General features: G+C 43.8%; 1 protein-coding gene across 5 annotated transcripts in view; it reads left to right on the plus strand.

Moving 5' to 3' along the window:
- The window catches only part of CEBPG (CCAAT enhancer binding protein gamma), a 152,557-nt gene that overhangs the window by 18,782 nt on the left and 119,866 nt on the right, over window positions 1-13,909 (plus strand). For 3 of the 5 annotated variants that reach the window (XM_063940353.1, XM_063940350.1, XM_063940348.1), the window contains exon 2: window positions 1,664-1,757. The exons of the other annotated variants lie outside the window; for them this stretch is intronic. In XM_063940353.1, coding sequence (XP_063796423.1) covers window positions 1,750-1,757 — 8 coding nt within the window. In that variant the 5' untranslated portion in view covers window positions 1,664-1,749. The remainder of the gene's footprint in view (window positions 1-1,663; window positions 1,758-13,909) is intronic. 5 annotated transcript variants of the gene reach the window in all.

Genomic DNA, 13,909 nt, shown 5'->3' on the forward strand with positions numbered 1-13,909 from the left:
TTAACATCATTATGAATTAACCTGAAAGGACCCCTATATGTGCACACAAGTCCTAATATCATCTAAATAGTTTTAACATTAGTACAATATAGGTTTCTTTTATTAACAATTTTTTTTTTTTAACCATTTTCTGGATCCGCTGTGTATTAACCACTTTACTAACAAATTTTCCCCAAAAAACACTCAGAAATTGTCAGGGGGATAGTGGGGGGGTTATGAGTGAATTAGGTGAAGAACATGTATTTAACCTTATCCAAAATTAGTTTAGTTAAAAGAAAGTTTTTTGCGTTTTTTTTTTTAAAAACCCCCATCATTTTTCAAACATCGGAAACATTGCCACCATCACGGCCACCATGAGGGCAGCAGCAGCGGGAAGTTTATCTTCCCTGTAGTTGCACACGCTGGTGTGGTCGCATCTGATGGTATATTTTAAAATGAAGACAATAATATATGGGGTAGGTAAAGTAGTCCTAATTAATGCTTAGAAGTAGAAAAAATTTACACTCTTAGTAGTTAAATTTGATTGTTTGCATGCGTGACTCATATTTCAACATAATGGACATAGGAACTGAGGGGACTTTAAAATATGATTGTTATACTATACACTTACAAAACCCTAAATTTAGGATTGGCACACAAACTGAAAACTGAATAGTAGCCAAACTATACTTTAAATAAATTTTAGCATGTGACTCGTATTACATTTCTGTCCCCAGTCAAATGGCTCTGATACAAATTACTCAAACCTGTAGAATCCATGTGAATTAATCAATGAAGGCCTGTTTATTTTCTTGATTAACTGTGAAGAGTTATAACATATATATTTCATCTGGTGATGATGGCTATTTCCAGTTGCTGCCAGCTTGCTCCAAAAAGGGGTGAGGATGTGGTAGAACAGCTCGTGGTTCCCCAGCCGTATAGGAGAACTGTGTTGGACCTATCTCATGGTTGTGTAACAGCAGGACACTTAGGAGCTGAAAAGACCACGGAGAGGATTTTGCAGGGGTTTCTTCTGGCCCAGGGTGTATAAAGATGTTTCTGAGTATTGTTCTTCCTGCCCTAAGTGCCAGTATCATGCTCCCAAACGCCGTTTTAAAAGCCTCCTAGTGTTCATGCCTGTTATAGAGGTCCCATTTGACTAGATAGCCATGGATCTGGTTGTGCCGTTGTAAAAGTCTGCTCAGGGTCATCAGTATATTCTTGTAATAGTAGATATGCTACTCGATATCCTGAGGAAATCCCTTTGCATAATATGTCAAACAAGATAATAGCTAGAGAGCAGATGCATTTTTTTAGTAGGGTGGGAATTCCAAAATAAATTTTGCTTGTCCAAGGTACCCTTTTATGTCTAGAAGTATGAAGGAATTATGCAAATTGTTTTAAGTTACTCACCTGAGAACCTCGTTATATCATCCCCAAACAGATGTGGTGTTAGAGAGGTTCAACAAAATCTTTAAAAAGTATGCTGAAAAAGGTTGTTGATAAAGAACTTGGATTACTTATTGCCATATTTGAAGTTGGCTATTATAGAAGTACCCCAGTCTTCTATGGGATTCTCTACTTTTTATTTGTTGTTTGGGAGACATCCCAGGAGGTTTCTAGATGCTGCCAATGGGAAGGGCAGCCCACACACTATAAAAGTGTCATTGAACATGTATTGCAGATGCAGGACAGGATTGCAGCTGTTGTGCCCATTGTCAAGGAACATGGAGCAGGCCCAACAAGCTCAACGGAGAGTGTATAATTGGAATGCCCAGGTACGTACATTTGCCCCTGGGTATAGAGTTGTTATTTTGATACCCACAGTGGAAGGCAAGCTTTTGGCTAAATGGCAAAAGTCTGTTTGTGAGCAGGGAGAAAGTGAATGAGGTTAACTAAAAAGTATACCAATCAGTCAAGAAAAAGCTTGAACAAATTTACCATGTTAACCCAATTAAACCATGGAAGGATAGGATAGCCCTGTCAGCTGAACCTTGCCCACCAGTAACTTCAACCCCTACTGTTCCCATAGTAAAGGTGTAAAGACAATCTCAGCTACTCATAAGAATGAGGCAACTAAATTCCACATTAGGAACAGCGATGTGTTCTAAGTGCTGCCTGGCCGAACAGCCATAATAAAGCATAGCATAGTCAAAGAACCAGGGGTCAAGGTTGACATAAAGCCATATCGTACTCCTTAAGCACAGGCACAGTGAGAAGCTGTCTCTAAAGAGATTAAAATATGGTAGAATGTCAGCAGAAGCAGCGTGGGGAGATGTGCGTCCCGGCCGTTGCCTGGGAACCAGGACGCCGCGCCTCCTGCTAGTCCCCACCCGGCGCCTAGCAACAGGCTGACACTGGGCACGCTGTACTCTGGTCCCCGCCTGGCGCCTAGCAACAGGCTGAAGCCAGTCGCATTGTGTAGCTGCACAGCGCCTAGTATCCGGGATGCTGACCGCAGGCAGCGTTCCCAGTTGCTGGGCAATGATTAGGGGACGTGCAGAAGGGCACCTGCATGTCCTTTGATTAATTATTGCACTCTCTGTTACTGCAGGCTGATTGGTGCAGCCTCCCTTTATATTCCCTTCCTGTTTACTTTACTCTCCTGTGCTGGTTATAGTTCCTGCTACATGTGAGAACCTGCCAGCTCTGTGTATTTCTGAATTTGGTCACCCAGTCTTGATCTTTTCCCCTGATCGGATCATGCTCGCCTAGAATTCAGGTTTTTGTGTGGACCCTCCACACAGATTCAAATTCTTTGCTCTTATTCATTGTATTGTTGTTTGCCATAAGTATTACTAACCTTATTACGATTGCTTATTGCCATTCATTGCACCTGACTCTCACTATCAGTCTGCTCCTCTTTCCAAGCCTTTCTCTGCTCCATTTTCTCTGACGTCCTAGTGGATGCTGGGAACTCCGTAAGGACCATGGGGAATAGCGGCTCCGCAGGAGACTGGGCACAAAAGTAAAAGCTTTAGGACTACCTGGTGTGCACTGGCTCCTCCCCCTATGACCCTCCTCCAAGCCTCAGTTAGATTTTTGTGCCCGAACGAGAAGGGTGCACACTAGGTGGCTCTCCTGAGCTGCTTAGTGAAAAAGTTTAAGTATAGGTTTTTTATTTTCAGTGAGTCCTGCTGGCAACAGGTTCACTGCACCGAGGGACTAAGGGGAGAAGAAGCGAACTCACCTGCGTGCAGAGTGGATTGGGCTTCTTAGGCTACTGGACATTAGCTCCAGAGGGACGATCACAGGCCCAGCCATGGATGGGTCCCAGAGCCGCGCCGCCGGCCCCCTTACAGAGCCAGAAGACAGAAGAGGTCCGGGAAATCGGCGGCAGAAGACGTCCTGTCTTCAATAAGGTAGCGCACAGCACCGCAGCTGTGCGCCATTGCTCTCAGCACACTTCACACTCCGGTCACTGAGGGTGCAGGGCGCTGGAGGGGGGCGCCCTGAGACGCAATAAAAACACCTTAGATGGCGAAAAATACATCACATATAGCTCCTGGGCTATATGGATGCATTTAACCCCTGCCAGTTTTCCTTAAAAAAGCGGGAGAAAGGCCACCGAGAAGGGGGCGGAGCCTATCTCCTCAGCACACAAGCGCCATTTTCCCTCACAGCTCCGCTGGAAGGACGTCTCCCTGACTCTCGCCAGCAGTCCTGCACTACAGAAACGGTAAAACAAGAGAGGGGGGGCACTAATTTGGCAGATTAATCAATACAGCAGCTATATAAGGGAAAAACACTTATATAAGGTTATCCCTGTATATATATATATATATAGCGCTCTGGTGTGTGCTGGCAAACTCTCCCTCTGTCTCCCCATAGGGCTAGTGGGGTCCTGTCCTCTATCAGAGCATTCCCTGTGTGTGTGCTGTGTGTCGGTACGTTTGTGTCGACATGTATGAGGAGGAAAATGGTATGGAGGCGGAGCAATTGCCTGTAATAGTGATGTCACCCCCTAGGGAGTCGACACCTGACTGGATGGTCTTATGGAAGGAATTACGTGATAGCGTCAGCACTTTACAAAAGACTGTTGACGACATGAGACAGCCGGCAAATCAGTTAGTACCTGTCCAGGCGTCTCAAACACCGTCAGGGGCTCTAAAGCGCCCGTTACCTCAGATGGTCGACACAGACCCAGACACGGACACTGACTCCAGTGTCGACGGTGAGGAAACAAACGTGATTTCCAGTAGGGCCACACGTTACATGATCACGGCAATGAAGGAGGTTTTGAACATTTCTGATACTACAAGTACCACGAAAAAGGGTATTATGTGGGGTGTGAAAAAACTACCCGTAGTTTTTCCTGAATCAGATGAATTAAATGAGGTGTGTGATGAAGCGTGGGTTTCCCCCGATAAAAAACTGCTAATTTCTAAAAAAGTATTGGCATTATACCCTTTCCCGCCAGAAGTTAGGGCGCGTTGGGAAACACCCCCTAGGGTAGATAAGGCGCTCACACGCTTATCAAAACAAGTGGCGTTACCGTCTCCTGATACGGCCGCCCTCAAGGAGCCAGCTGATAGGAAGCTGGAAAATATCCTAAAAAGTATATACACACATACTGGTGTTATACTGCGACCGGCAATCGCCTCAGCCTGGATGTGCAGTGCTGGGGTGGCTTGGTCGGATTCCCTGACTGAAAATATTGATACCCTGGACAGGGACAGTATATTATTGACTATAGAGCATTTAAAGTATGCATTTCTATATATGCGAGATGCACAGAGGGATATTTGCACTCTGGCATCAAGAGTAAGTGCGCTGTCCATTTCTGCCAGAAGAGGGTTATGGACGCGACAGTGGTCAGATGATGCGGATTCCAAACGGCATATGGAAGTATTGCCGTATAAAGGGGAGGAGTTATTTGGGGTCGGTCTATCGGACCTGGTGGCCACGGCAACGGCTGGGAAATCCACCTTTTTACCCCAGGTCACCTCTCAGCAGAAAAAGACACCGTCTTTTCAGGCTCAGTCCTTTCGTCCCCAGAAGGGCAAGCGGGCAAAAGGCCACTCATTTCTGCCCCGGGGCAGAGGAAGGGGAAAAAGACTGCAGCAGGCAGCCTCTTCCCAGGAACAGAAGCCCTCCCCCGCTTCTGCCAAGTCCTCAGCATGACGCTGGGGCCTTACAAGCGGACTCAGGTACGGTGGGGGGTCGTCTCAAGAATTTCAGCGCCCAGTGGGCTCACTCGCAAGTGGACCCCTGGATCCTGCAGGTAGTATCTCAGGGGTACAAATTGGAATTCGAGACGTCTCCCCCTCGCCGGTTCCTGAAGTCTGCTTTACCAACGTCTCCCTCCGACAGGGAGGCGGTATTGGAAGCCATTCACAAGCTGTATTCCCAGCAGGTGATAATCAAGGTACCCCTCCTACAACAGGGAAAGGGGTATTATTCCACGCTGTTTGTGGTACCGAAGCCGGACGGCTCGGTGAGACCTATTTTAAATCTGAAATCCTTGAACACTTACATACAAAGGTTCAAATTCAAGATGGAGTCACTCAGAGCAGTGATAGCGAACCTGGAAGAAGGGGACTATATGGTGTCTCTGGACATCAAGGATGCTTACCTTCATGTCCCAATTTGCCCTTCTCACCAAGGGTACCTCAGGTTTGTGGTACAGAACTGTCACTATCAGTTTCAGACGCTGCCGTTTGGATTGTCCACGGCACCCCGGGTCTTTACCAAGGTAATGGCCGAAATGATGATTCTTCTTCGAAGAAAAGGCGTCTTAATTATCCCTTACTTGGACGATCTCCTGATAAGGGCAAGGTCCAGGGAGCAGTTAAAGGTCGGAGTAGCACTATCTCAAGTAGTACTACAACAGCACGGGTGGATTCTAAATATTCCAAAATCGCAGCTGATTCCGACGACACGTCTGCTGTTCCTAGGGATGATTCTGGACACAGTCCAGAAAAAGGTGTTTCTCCCGGAGGAGAAAGCCAGGGAGTTATCCGAGCTAGTCAGGAACCTCCTAAAACCAGGCCAAGTGTCAGTGCATCAATGCACAAGGGTCCTGGGAAAAATGGTGGCTTCTTACGAAGCGATTCCATTCGGCAGATTCCACGCAAGAACTTTTCAGTGGGATCTGCTGGACAAATGGTCCGGATCGCATCTTCAGATGCATCAGCGGATAACCCTGTCTCCAAGGACAAGGGTGTCCTGTGGTGGTTGCAGAGTGCTCATCTTCTAGAGGGCCGCAGATTTGGCATTCAGGACTGGGTCCTGGTGACCACGGATGCCAGCCTGAGAGGCTGGGGAGCAGTCACACAGGGAAGAAATTTCCAGGGCTTGTGGTCAAGCATGGAAACGTCATTTCACATAAATATCCTGGAACTAAGGGCCATTTACAGTGCCCTAAGTCAAGCAAGGCCTCTGCTTCAGGGTCAGCCGGTGTTGATCCAGTCGGACAACATCACGGCAGTCGCCCACGTAAACAGACAGGGCGGCACAAGAAGCAGGAGGGCAATGGCAGAAGTTGCAAGGATTCTTCGCTGGGCGGAAAATCATGTGATAGCACTGTCAGCAGTGTTCATTCCGGGAGTGGACAACTGGGAAGCAGACTTCCTCAGCAGACACGACCTCCACCCGGGGGAGTGGGGACTTCACCCAGAAGTCTTCCACATGATTGTGAACCGTTGGGAAAAACCAAAGGTGGACATGATGGCGTCCCGCCTCAACAAAAAACTAGACCGATATTGCGCCAGGTCAAGGGACCCTCAGGCAATAGCTGTGGACGCTCTGGTAACACCGTGGGTGTACCAGTCAGTGTATGTGTTCCCTCCTCTGCCTCTCATACCCAAGGTACTGAGAATCATAAGAAGGAGAGGAGTAAGGACTATACTCGTGGCTCCGGATTGGCCAAGAAGGACTTGGTACCCGGAACTTCAAGAGATGCTCACGGAGGACCCGTGGCCTCTACCTCTAAGAAAGGACCTGCTCCAGCAGGGACCCTGTCTGTTCCAAGACTTACCGCGGCTGCGTTTGACGGCATGGCGGTTGAACGCCGGATCCTGAAGGAAAAAGGCATTCCGGATGAAGTCATCCCTACCCTGATCAAAGCCAGGAAGGATGTAACCGTGCAACATTATCACCGTATTTGGCGTAAATATGTTGCGTGGTGTGAGGCCAGGAAGGCCCCTACAGAGGAATTTCAACTGGGTCGTTTCCTGCATTTCCTGCAAACAGGACTGTCTATGGGCCTAAAATTAGGGTCCATTAAGGTTCAAATTTCGGCCCTGTCGATTTTCTTCCAGAAAGAACTGGCTTCAGTTCCTGAAGTTCAGACGTTTGTCAAGGGGGTACTGCATATACAGCCTCCTTTTGTGCCTCCAGTGGCACCTTGGGATCTCAATGTAGTTTTGGGGTTCCTAAAATCACATTGGTTTGAACCACTCACCACTGTGGACTTAAAATATCTCACATGGAAAGTGGTAATGCTGTTAGCCCTGGCTTCAGCCAGGCGTGTCTCAGAATTGGCGGCTTTATCCTATAAAAGCCCTTACCTAATTTTTCATACGGACAGGGCAGAATTGAGGACTCGTCCTCAATTTCTCCCTAAGGTGGTTTCAGCGTTTCACTTGAACCAGCCTATTGTGGTACCTGCGGCTACTAGGGACTTGGAGGACTCCAAGTTGCTGGACGTAGTCAGGGCCCTGAAAATATATGTTTCCAGGACGGCTGGAGTCAGAAAATCTGACTCGCTGTTTATCCTGTATGCACCCAACAAGCTGGGTGCTCCTGCTTCTAAGCAGACTATTGCTCGTTGGATTTGTAGTACAATTCAGCTTGCACATTCTGTGGCAGGCCTGCCACAGCCAAAATCTGTAAAAGCCCATTCCACAAGGAAGGTGGGCTCATCTTGGGCGGCTGCCCGAGGGGTCTCGGCTTTACAACTTTGCTGAGCAGCTACTTGGTCAGGGGCAAACACGTTTGCTAAATTCTACAAATTTGATACCCTGGCTGAGGAGGACCTGGAGTTCTCTCATTCGGTGCTGCAGAGTCATCCGCACTCTCCCGCCCGTTTGGGAGCTTTGGTATAATCCCCATGGTCCTTACGGAGTTCCCAGCATCCACTAGGACGTCAGAGAAAATAAGAATTTACTTACCGATAATTCTATTTCTCGTAGTCCGTAGTGGATGCTGGGCGCCCATCCCAAGTGCGGATTGTCTGCAATACTTGTACATAGTTATTGTTACAAAAATCGGGTTATTATTGTTGTGAGCCATCTTTTCAGAGGCTCCTCTGTTATCATGCTGTTAACTGGGTTCAGATCACAGGTTGTACGGTGTGATTGGTGTGGCTGGTATGAGTCTTACCCGGGATTCAAAATCCTTCCTTATTGTGTACGCTCGTCCGGGCACGGTATCCTAACTGAGGCTTGGAGGAGGGTCATAGGGGGAGGAGCCAGTGCGCACCAGGTAGTCCTAAAGCTTTTACTTTTGTGCCCAGTCTCCTGCGGAGCCGCTATTCCCCATGGTCCTTACGGAGTTCCCAGCATCCACTACGGACTACGAGAAATAGAATTATCGGTAAGTAAATTCTTATTTTTCCTACACACACAGCTGCAGTAAATCACCCAGTACTCTCTCCAATTTCCAACTATATCCGTCTCATACCCAGACTTCTGCGTCACTCATTCCAGGTATCTACTCCGGATCATAACATAGAACTTGGTGTCATCGAAGAGTCTAACAGTGAATGGTCCAGAAGTATTACCTCTTGGGCAGACGGTTTAAACTAGTGACGGGTCATGCTCCAGTAAAATTGATATTTTTAAATAAAGGGCAAAATGCCAGAATAACGGGGAGTTTTTTAGTCTTGCAATACTTAGTCTACTGTGGAACATAAACACGGGCCACAACTAGCCAATGTGGATGCATTGTCTCACATCTACTGCTTAGGGGCTACAAGTGTTCTGCCCGCTAGGTCGAAACAGAGGGGGCGGGATATGTGACAAGATCACTGGAATGGTGGTGGAAGGCTGGCATATTTGCCCCAGGTTTCTTAACTACGTATGTGTTTTAAAACCCCAGGAATATTGTGTTGGTTCTGCTGATAGCTTTTGGCTTTTGTTAAGAGCTGGATAAGGATCCTGGGGTTGGATGTGAGGTGAGTTCTCAATCCATTTAGGCACAGTTCGAGTCTTTGGGCTTTTAGCCTCACAGAAGGCTAATTATGCACACCGCCACAATTTGGATTGTGCACCGACACAATTCGTTTGTCTGCTACTAATCACAGGTGTATGATGTATGAGGACACATATGTATAGGACATATCAATACAATATAAATACAGTCTTTCACAATTATAATTTCATATAATGACCATTGTGGGAAAAAGGTTTTTATTGTCACCCTTTATATTGGCTACTTCTATGATGGCTAAGTCTGGCCAATTTTTAATATCATAATAGTGTGTCACCCAAAGCGTTTTGTCAATGGTCAATGTCGACTTCTTCAGGGGTGTCTCTAAAGATAAAATGAGTGTCTCAATAATGTATATATTGGATTACTATCCAAAAATCTAAACAGTAATAGCACGCAAAAATATATCTTAAATGAACATGTTCTTTTTTAATACATATCAAATAACTTGGTAAAATTATCATGGCAATGTTACATGACACTTTATAAACTAATATCTCGTATATCTAATCAAACAGAAATTGACTCTTAATGTATATCGCATAACTTATTATGTCATCATTACATAATATTACATAGTATAATTGACTCGTAATGCAAGTTTACTAATTCATACAAAGGTATGACAGTTTATAGGACTAAGTAATAACCCAATATTTACAATTTAAACATCAATGTTCTTACAGACCATCTTTAATTAAGGTCAACTAGAGGACTCCTTCTCCGCTTCCACATTGCTTTATTCATGTAGAAACCATTATCCTGTTAAAGCTGTTCTACTCGTTCTTCGTACGGGAGTTACTGATTTTCATGGTTGTGAATATAAATGAGTGTTAAAAATTTGGTAAATCTATGGAGCTGTAAATTTGAGACATCTTCATTTAAGTAAATATTAATCCATGGTTCTTGTTGTTCCCCGAAGAGCACCCATAGCAGATACGGTAAAAAGAGACAAGACCATTTTTGTAGTTTATTAAGTTCTACACACTGTAGGGGCAATAAAAATTTTGATCCAATTGTCCATTTGAGCATTATCATTCACGCAACGCAAACCACGGATCGGTAATTACATCATTAGGTCAACCCCCTTTTCATCCCCTTAGGGGAGGTTTATTAAAATTCTAATTATGTAGTTTTACTATTTCCCACTTGAAGAATATCTCATTTAAATTTCAGTTTCCTAACATATCCGGAAGTAGGAGAATTAGTGCTGAGTCAGTGAGTGAGTGAGGACTTTCGCATTTATAACTATATAGATAACTATTGGCCCCAAATGTTGGTTAAAAGATTATCCAGATGAGCTGATAATTTTTCCTATTAAACAATATTTTTCTTGGTTCAAAAAAATATTACCATACTATTAATTACTATATAAAACATTTTTAGCTTGATACTTACTCAGCAATATAATGAATATAATGGGAGAAAAGTGTTTCCCTTTCTATTTGCTGTGACCCCTCCCTTTTCAAGTTTCGAGTTATTGAGCAGTTACCACTGTGTTTTTTTGTATGTGTGAGAAGGCATTGTATGGGAGCAGCATATGGAAGGCATGCTATGCATACTTCTTAATATATTAACTACACTTGAATGGTGACCACAGACATACTTTAAACTGTGTCGCCATTCTTGTGACGATAACCCCTAAGGTCCCAAATTAGGGTCCCAGAATTTACTAATTTTTTTTAAAAAACTTTAAACATAAAACTAAACACACTGTTTCTACAAAAAATTAGACAATCTCAATCCCCTCATTTAAACCTCTAGGAGTAAGGGAATTTAGTGTGTGTATGTATGTGTATAATATATTCTGTATATATACACACAGGTGTGTGTTCTGATGATATACGAAGCAGGTGTCTCACCTACGGTCTGTCCCATATTGTAAACAACTCGCATTGGTCATAAGGGACTTTACTTATTTATGTACTGTACCTCCAGTGATTTGTTACAACTGCCATCTGTATGGAGTACCTGTGAGGTTTGGAAATGTCAATGTGTGTCTATTATAACAATTTGAATATATTTCCTTGTTTGCTTTAGCACTAAAGTGGTACTAAAGCCGCTATAATCCTTCATGAAATATGCATGTGTAAAACTTTTTCGGTTTCAGCCATCAGCATACATGTTTGTGCTTATTTTATGGGTATTACAAGTAACAAGTATCTTTTGTACCTGTTTTTAGTTATACCCCTTTTACACCTAAAATGCGGGTCGCAGTCGGGAGCCTTAAACCAGGCTACCAGGCTGCGACCCGCGTCGGCCCCCTTTCCATATTCAGTCAGCAACCCCGGCATATTGGCGGGTTGGTGACGTTGCCGGTGACGCAGAGGGGGCGGTGCTTGGAGATCACATGATCTCCCAGCGCCACCCTTCCATACACTGTGAACTGGAAATGGGTCGCATCGACCCGGCTACCTTTTTGCACAGCTCAGTTTGCCGGGTTGAACCCGTGTTCAACACTGCAAGCTACCCGAGTTGGAATACCGGGTCACTGGACCCGGATTATTCCAACTCTGACCTTTCACACCAACCAGCAATGCGGTTTATGCGCATTCATGTGCAATAACCCGTGTTATATGCTGGTTGGTGTAAAAGGGGCATTAATGATGTGCATTCTGTGTGTGCAACATTGCAGTGACTAAAGACATTGGGTCACTGAAAGTCCAATTGCATTCATTTTTAAGAAAAGTAATTTTGTTGTTGGTGGTCCCAAAATTGGCTTTCTACCTCCACAAAGCAATTAGACTGTGATCTACCTACTGCTGAATTGCACCTCATTCAGCTGTATTCCAGAGTTTTGCTGAAGCATAAATGATCTTTCCCAGATCTTGTCTTTTCTATGAAAAAATAAATAACGTAGAGCACAAATAAATAAATAAAAAGTTTTTAAGATTTTGTTTCATTTGACATTGCAAATAATTACATTTTGAATTGTGTATTTTGATGTTGGATGCATGAAGAGAATAACAACAATGTAGATTACAAAACCACTGAGCATAAGGAGCTACTACTGGTGTGTGAGGAAATAGCACAGATTATGGGGCATATGTACAAAAGAAATTGCGTAAGTGCCACAACTTTTTTTTACATTGTACAGATGTTGCCACGCTCATTGATGCAGTGATGGCACGGCTAATGTGCCTGCAAGTGTGTGCGCGTGCATATGATGCAAATGCCCACTGCATCCAGTCACAGAACGTTCGCATTATGCCTTGATGAGTGCGTACGCATCGCGGCATAGATGAGCATTGCTAGATTTGTACTTCACATTGGGGATCATTTTTTACACGATTATCCCCGCTATGTACTAATTTTATCTCACAAGGACAGCGGTAGTGCTAACTCCTGTCTCTGGTAGTTAACCTGGATACACACTGGACAACTTTTTGAAGGATATGGCCAATTCTGACATTTCTGAATGACGCATCGTTCAAATCCAGTTTGTACACACTATGCCGCAGGGTCATTAACGAGGTCTTCTGTCGTATGTACATGCATGTCATTTTCGCCAATGTCATTAATGACTAGGTGCATATCATCCAGTGTGTACGCAATAAACGATGAACAATAGTTTAAAATAGACTGAAACCCCAAATGTTGATAGTGTCGGATGACTCCTGTATATCGTTTGGTCATTTGTAAAATCGCTCTGTGTACACACTATATCGTTTGTCAGAGACTCCAGGAAGTTCAAGGGAAATAGTCCACCGATATCATTCATGGTGCAAGTCATCCAGTATGTACCCAGCTTTAAATTTCTTGGGTATCGGGGAATTCTTTGACATTTGTGAAAGAGAATTTGACATTGCACATGCGCACAGTTAGATTCAGGAGCCAGACAGAGACTGCAGTAGACGAATAGATCAATCTTTTTCCTGTGAGAATTCCGCCATAGGCATGAAGTTGTTTTGCATCTGAGGACGAAACTCTGAAAAGTTTCACTCTTCAGCATTTAGAACATAGGAGTCAGACTGCAGTTCCCATTAACATTAATGGGGACTGTGGTCTGCAGTGGTATTTAGCCTTTTGCAGTAGATTCTGTAAAATTACCTGCATTAGGCTATTGTTATAGCCCGAATACATAAAATGATGTAGATTTTATGAAAAACAGGCTTGATAAGTCTGCCCCTATCCTTTAGTCTCTTATCGAACACTTGCAAAAGTGCCAAAATATTTGAAATTGCATTGGTGTAACTAGAACCAATAGGTGTATAAAAATTTTTTTTTCGAAGTGCTGGTAAAATAACTAGTAGAGCTTCATTAAATTACTACTTTTTTCTTAACTACCCTACTTTTTCCTTACATACACATTTATTAAAATAATGTATTTTTCCCTATAGTTCTTTATTTTTTGTTTGTTTCAAATATAGAGTGAAAAAAATGTCTGCAAAACAATGCAAACATGGTTAGCAAATGTAAATTATTTAAAGCAGGGTCATGTTCAATAAAATCCTATAGTATTGATACAGTATAAGAAACAATCAATTTTGATATGATTAAAACTTTTTCTACTTCTGGGAAGGGAGAGGAAAATAAGGGATACGCTTTGTACAGTATGCTCTAAAACAAAAGTAAAAAAGAAATGCCTGACAACAAAGTACAGGGAAGAGGATAAAGGTAACAAAATCAAGGGTGATCGTGACAGGTATGATTACAGCTTCACACCTCGCATAGGACTGATTAGAGTACTAGGGAGTGGGGATTTTACTAGCGATTACCTACATTTTTGGTATAAGAGGGTAAGCAAATATTTTCCCTTTGCCTTGATATTGCAGCT

Source organism: Pseudophryne corroboree, chromosome 9 (genome assembly GCF_028390025.1).
Source record: "Pseudophryne corroboree isolate aPseCor3 chromosome 9, aPseCor3.hap2, whole genome shotgun sequence".
NCBI lineage: Eukaryota > Metazoa > Chordata > Amphibia > Anura > Myobatrachidae > Pseudophryne > Pseudophryne corroboree.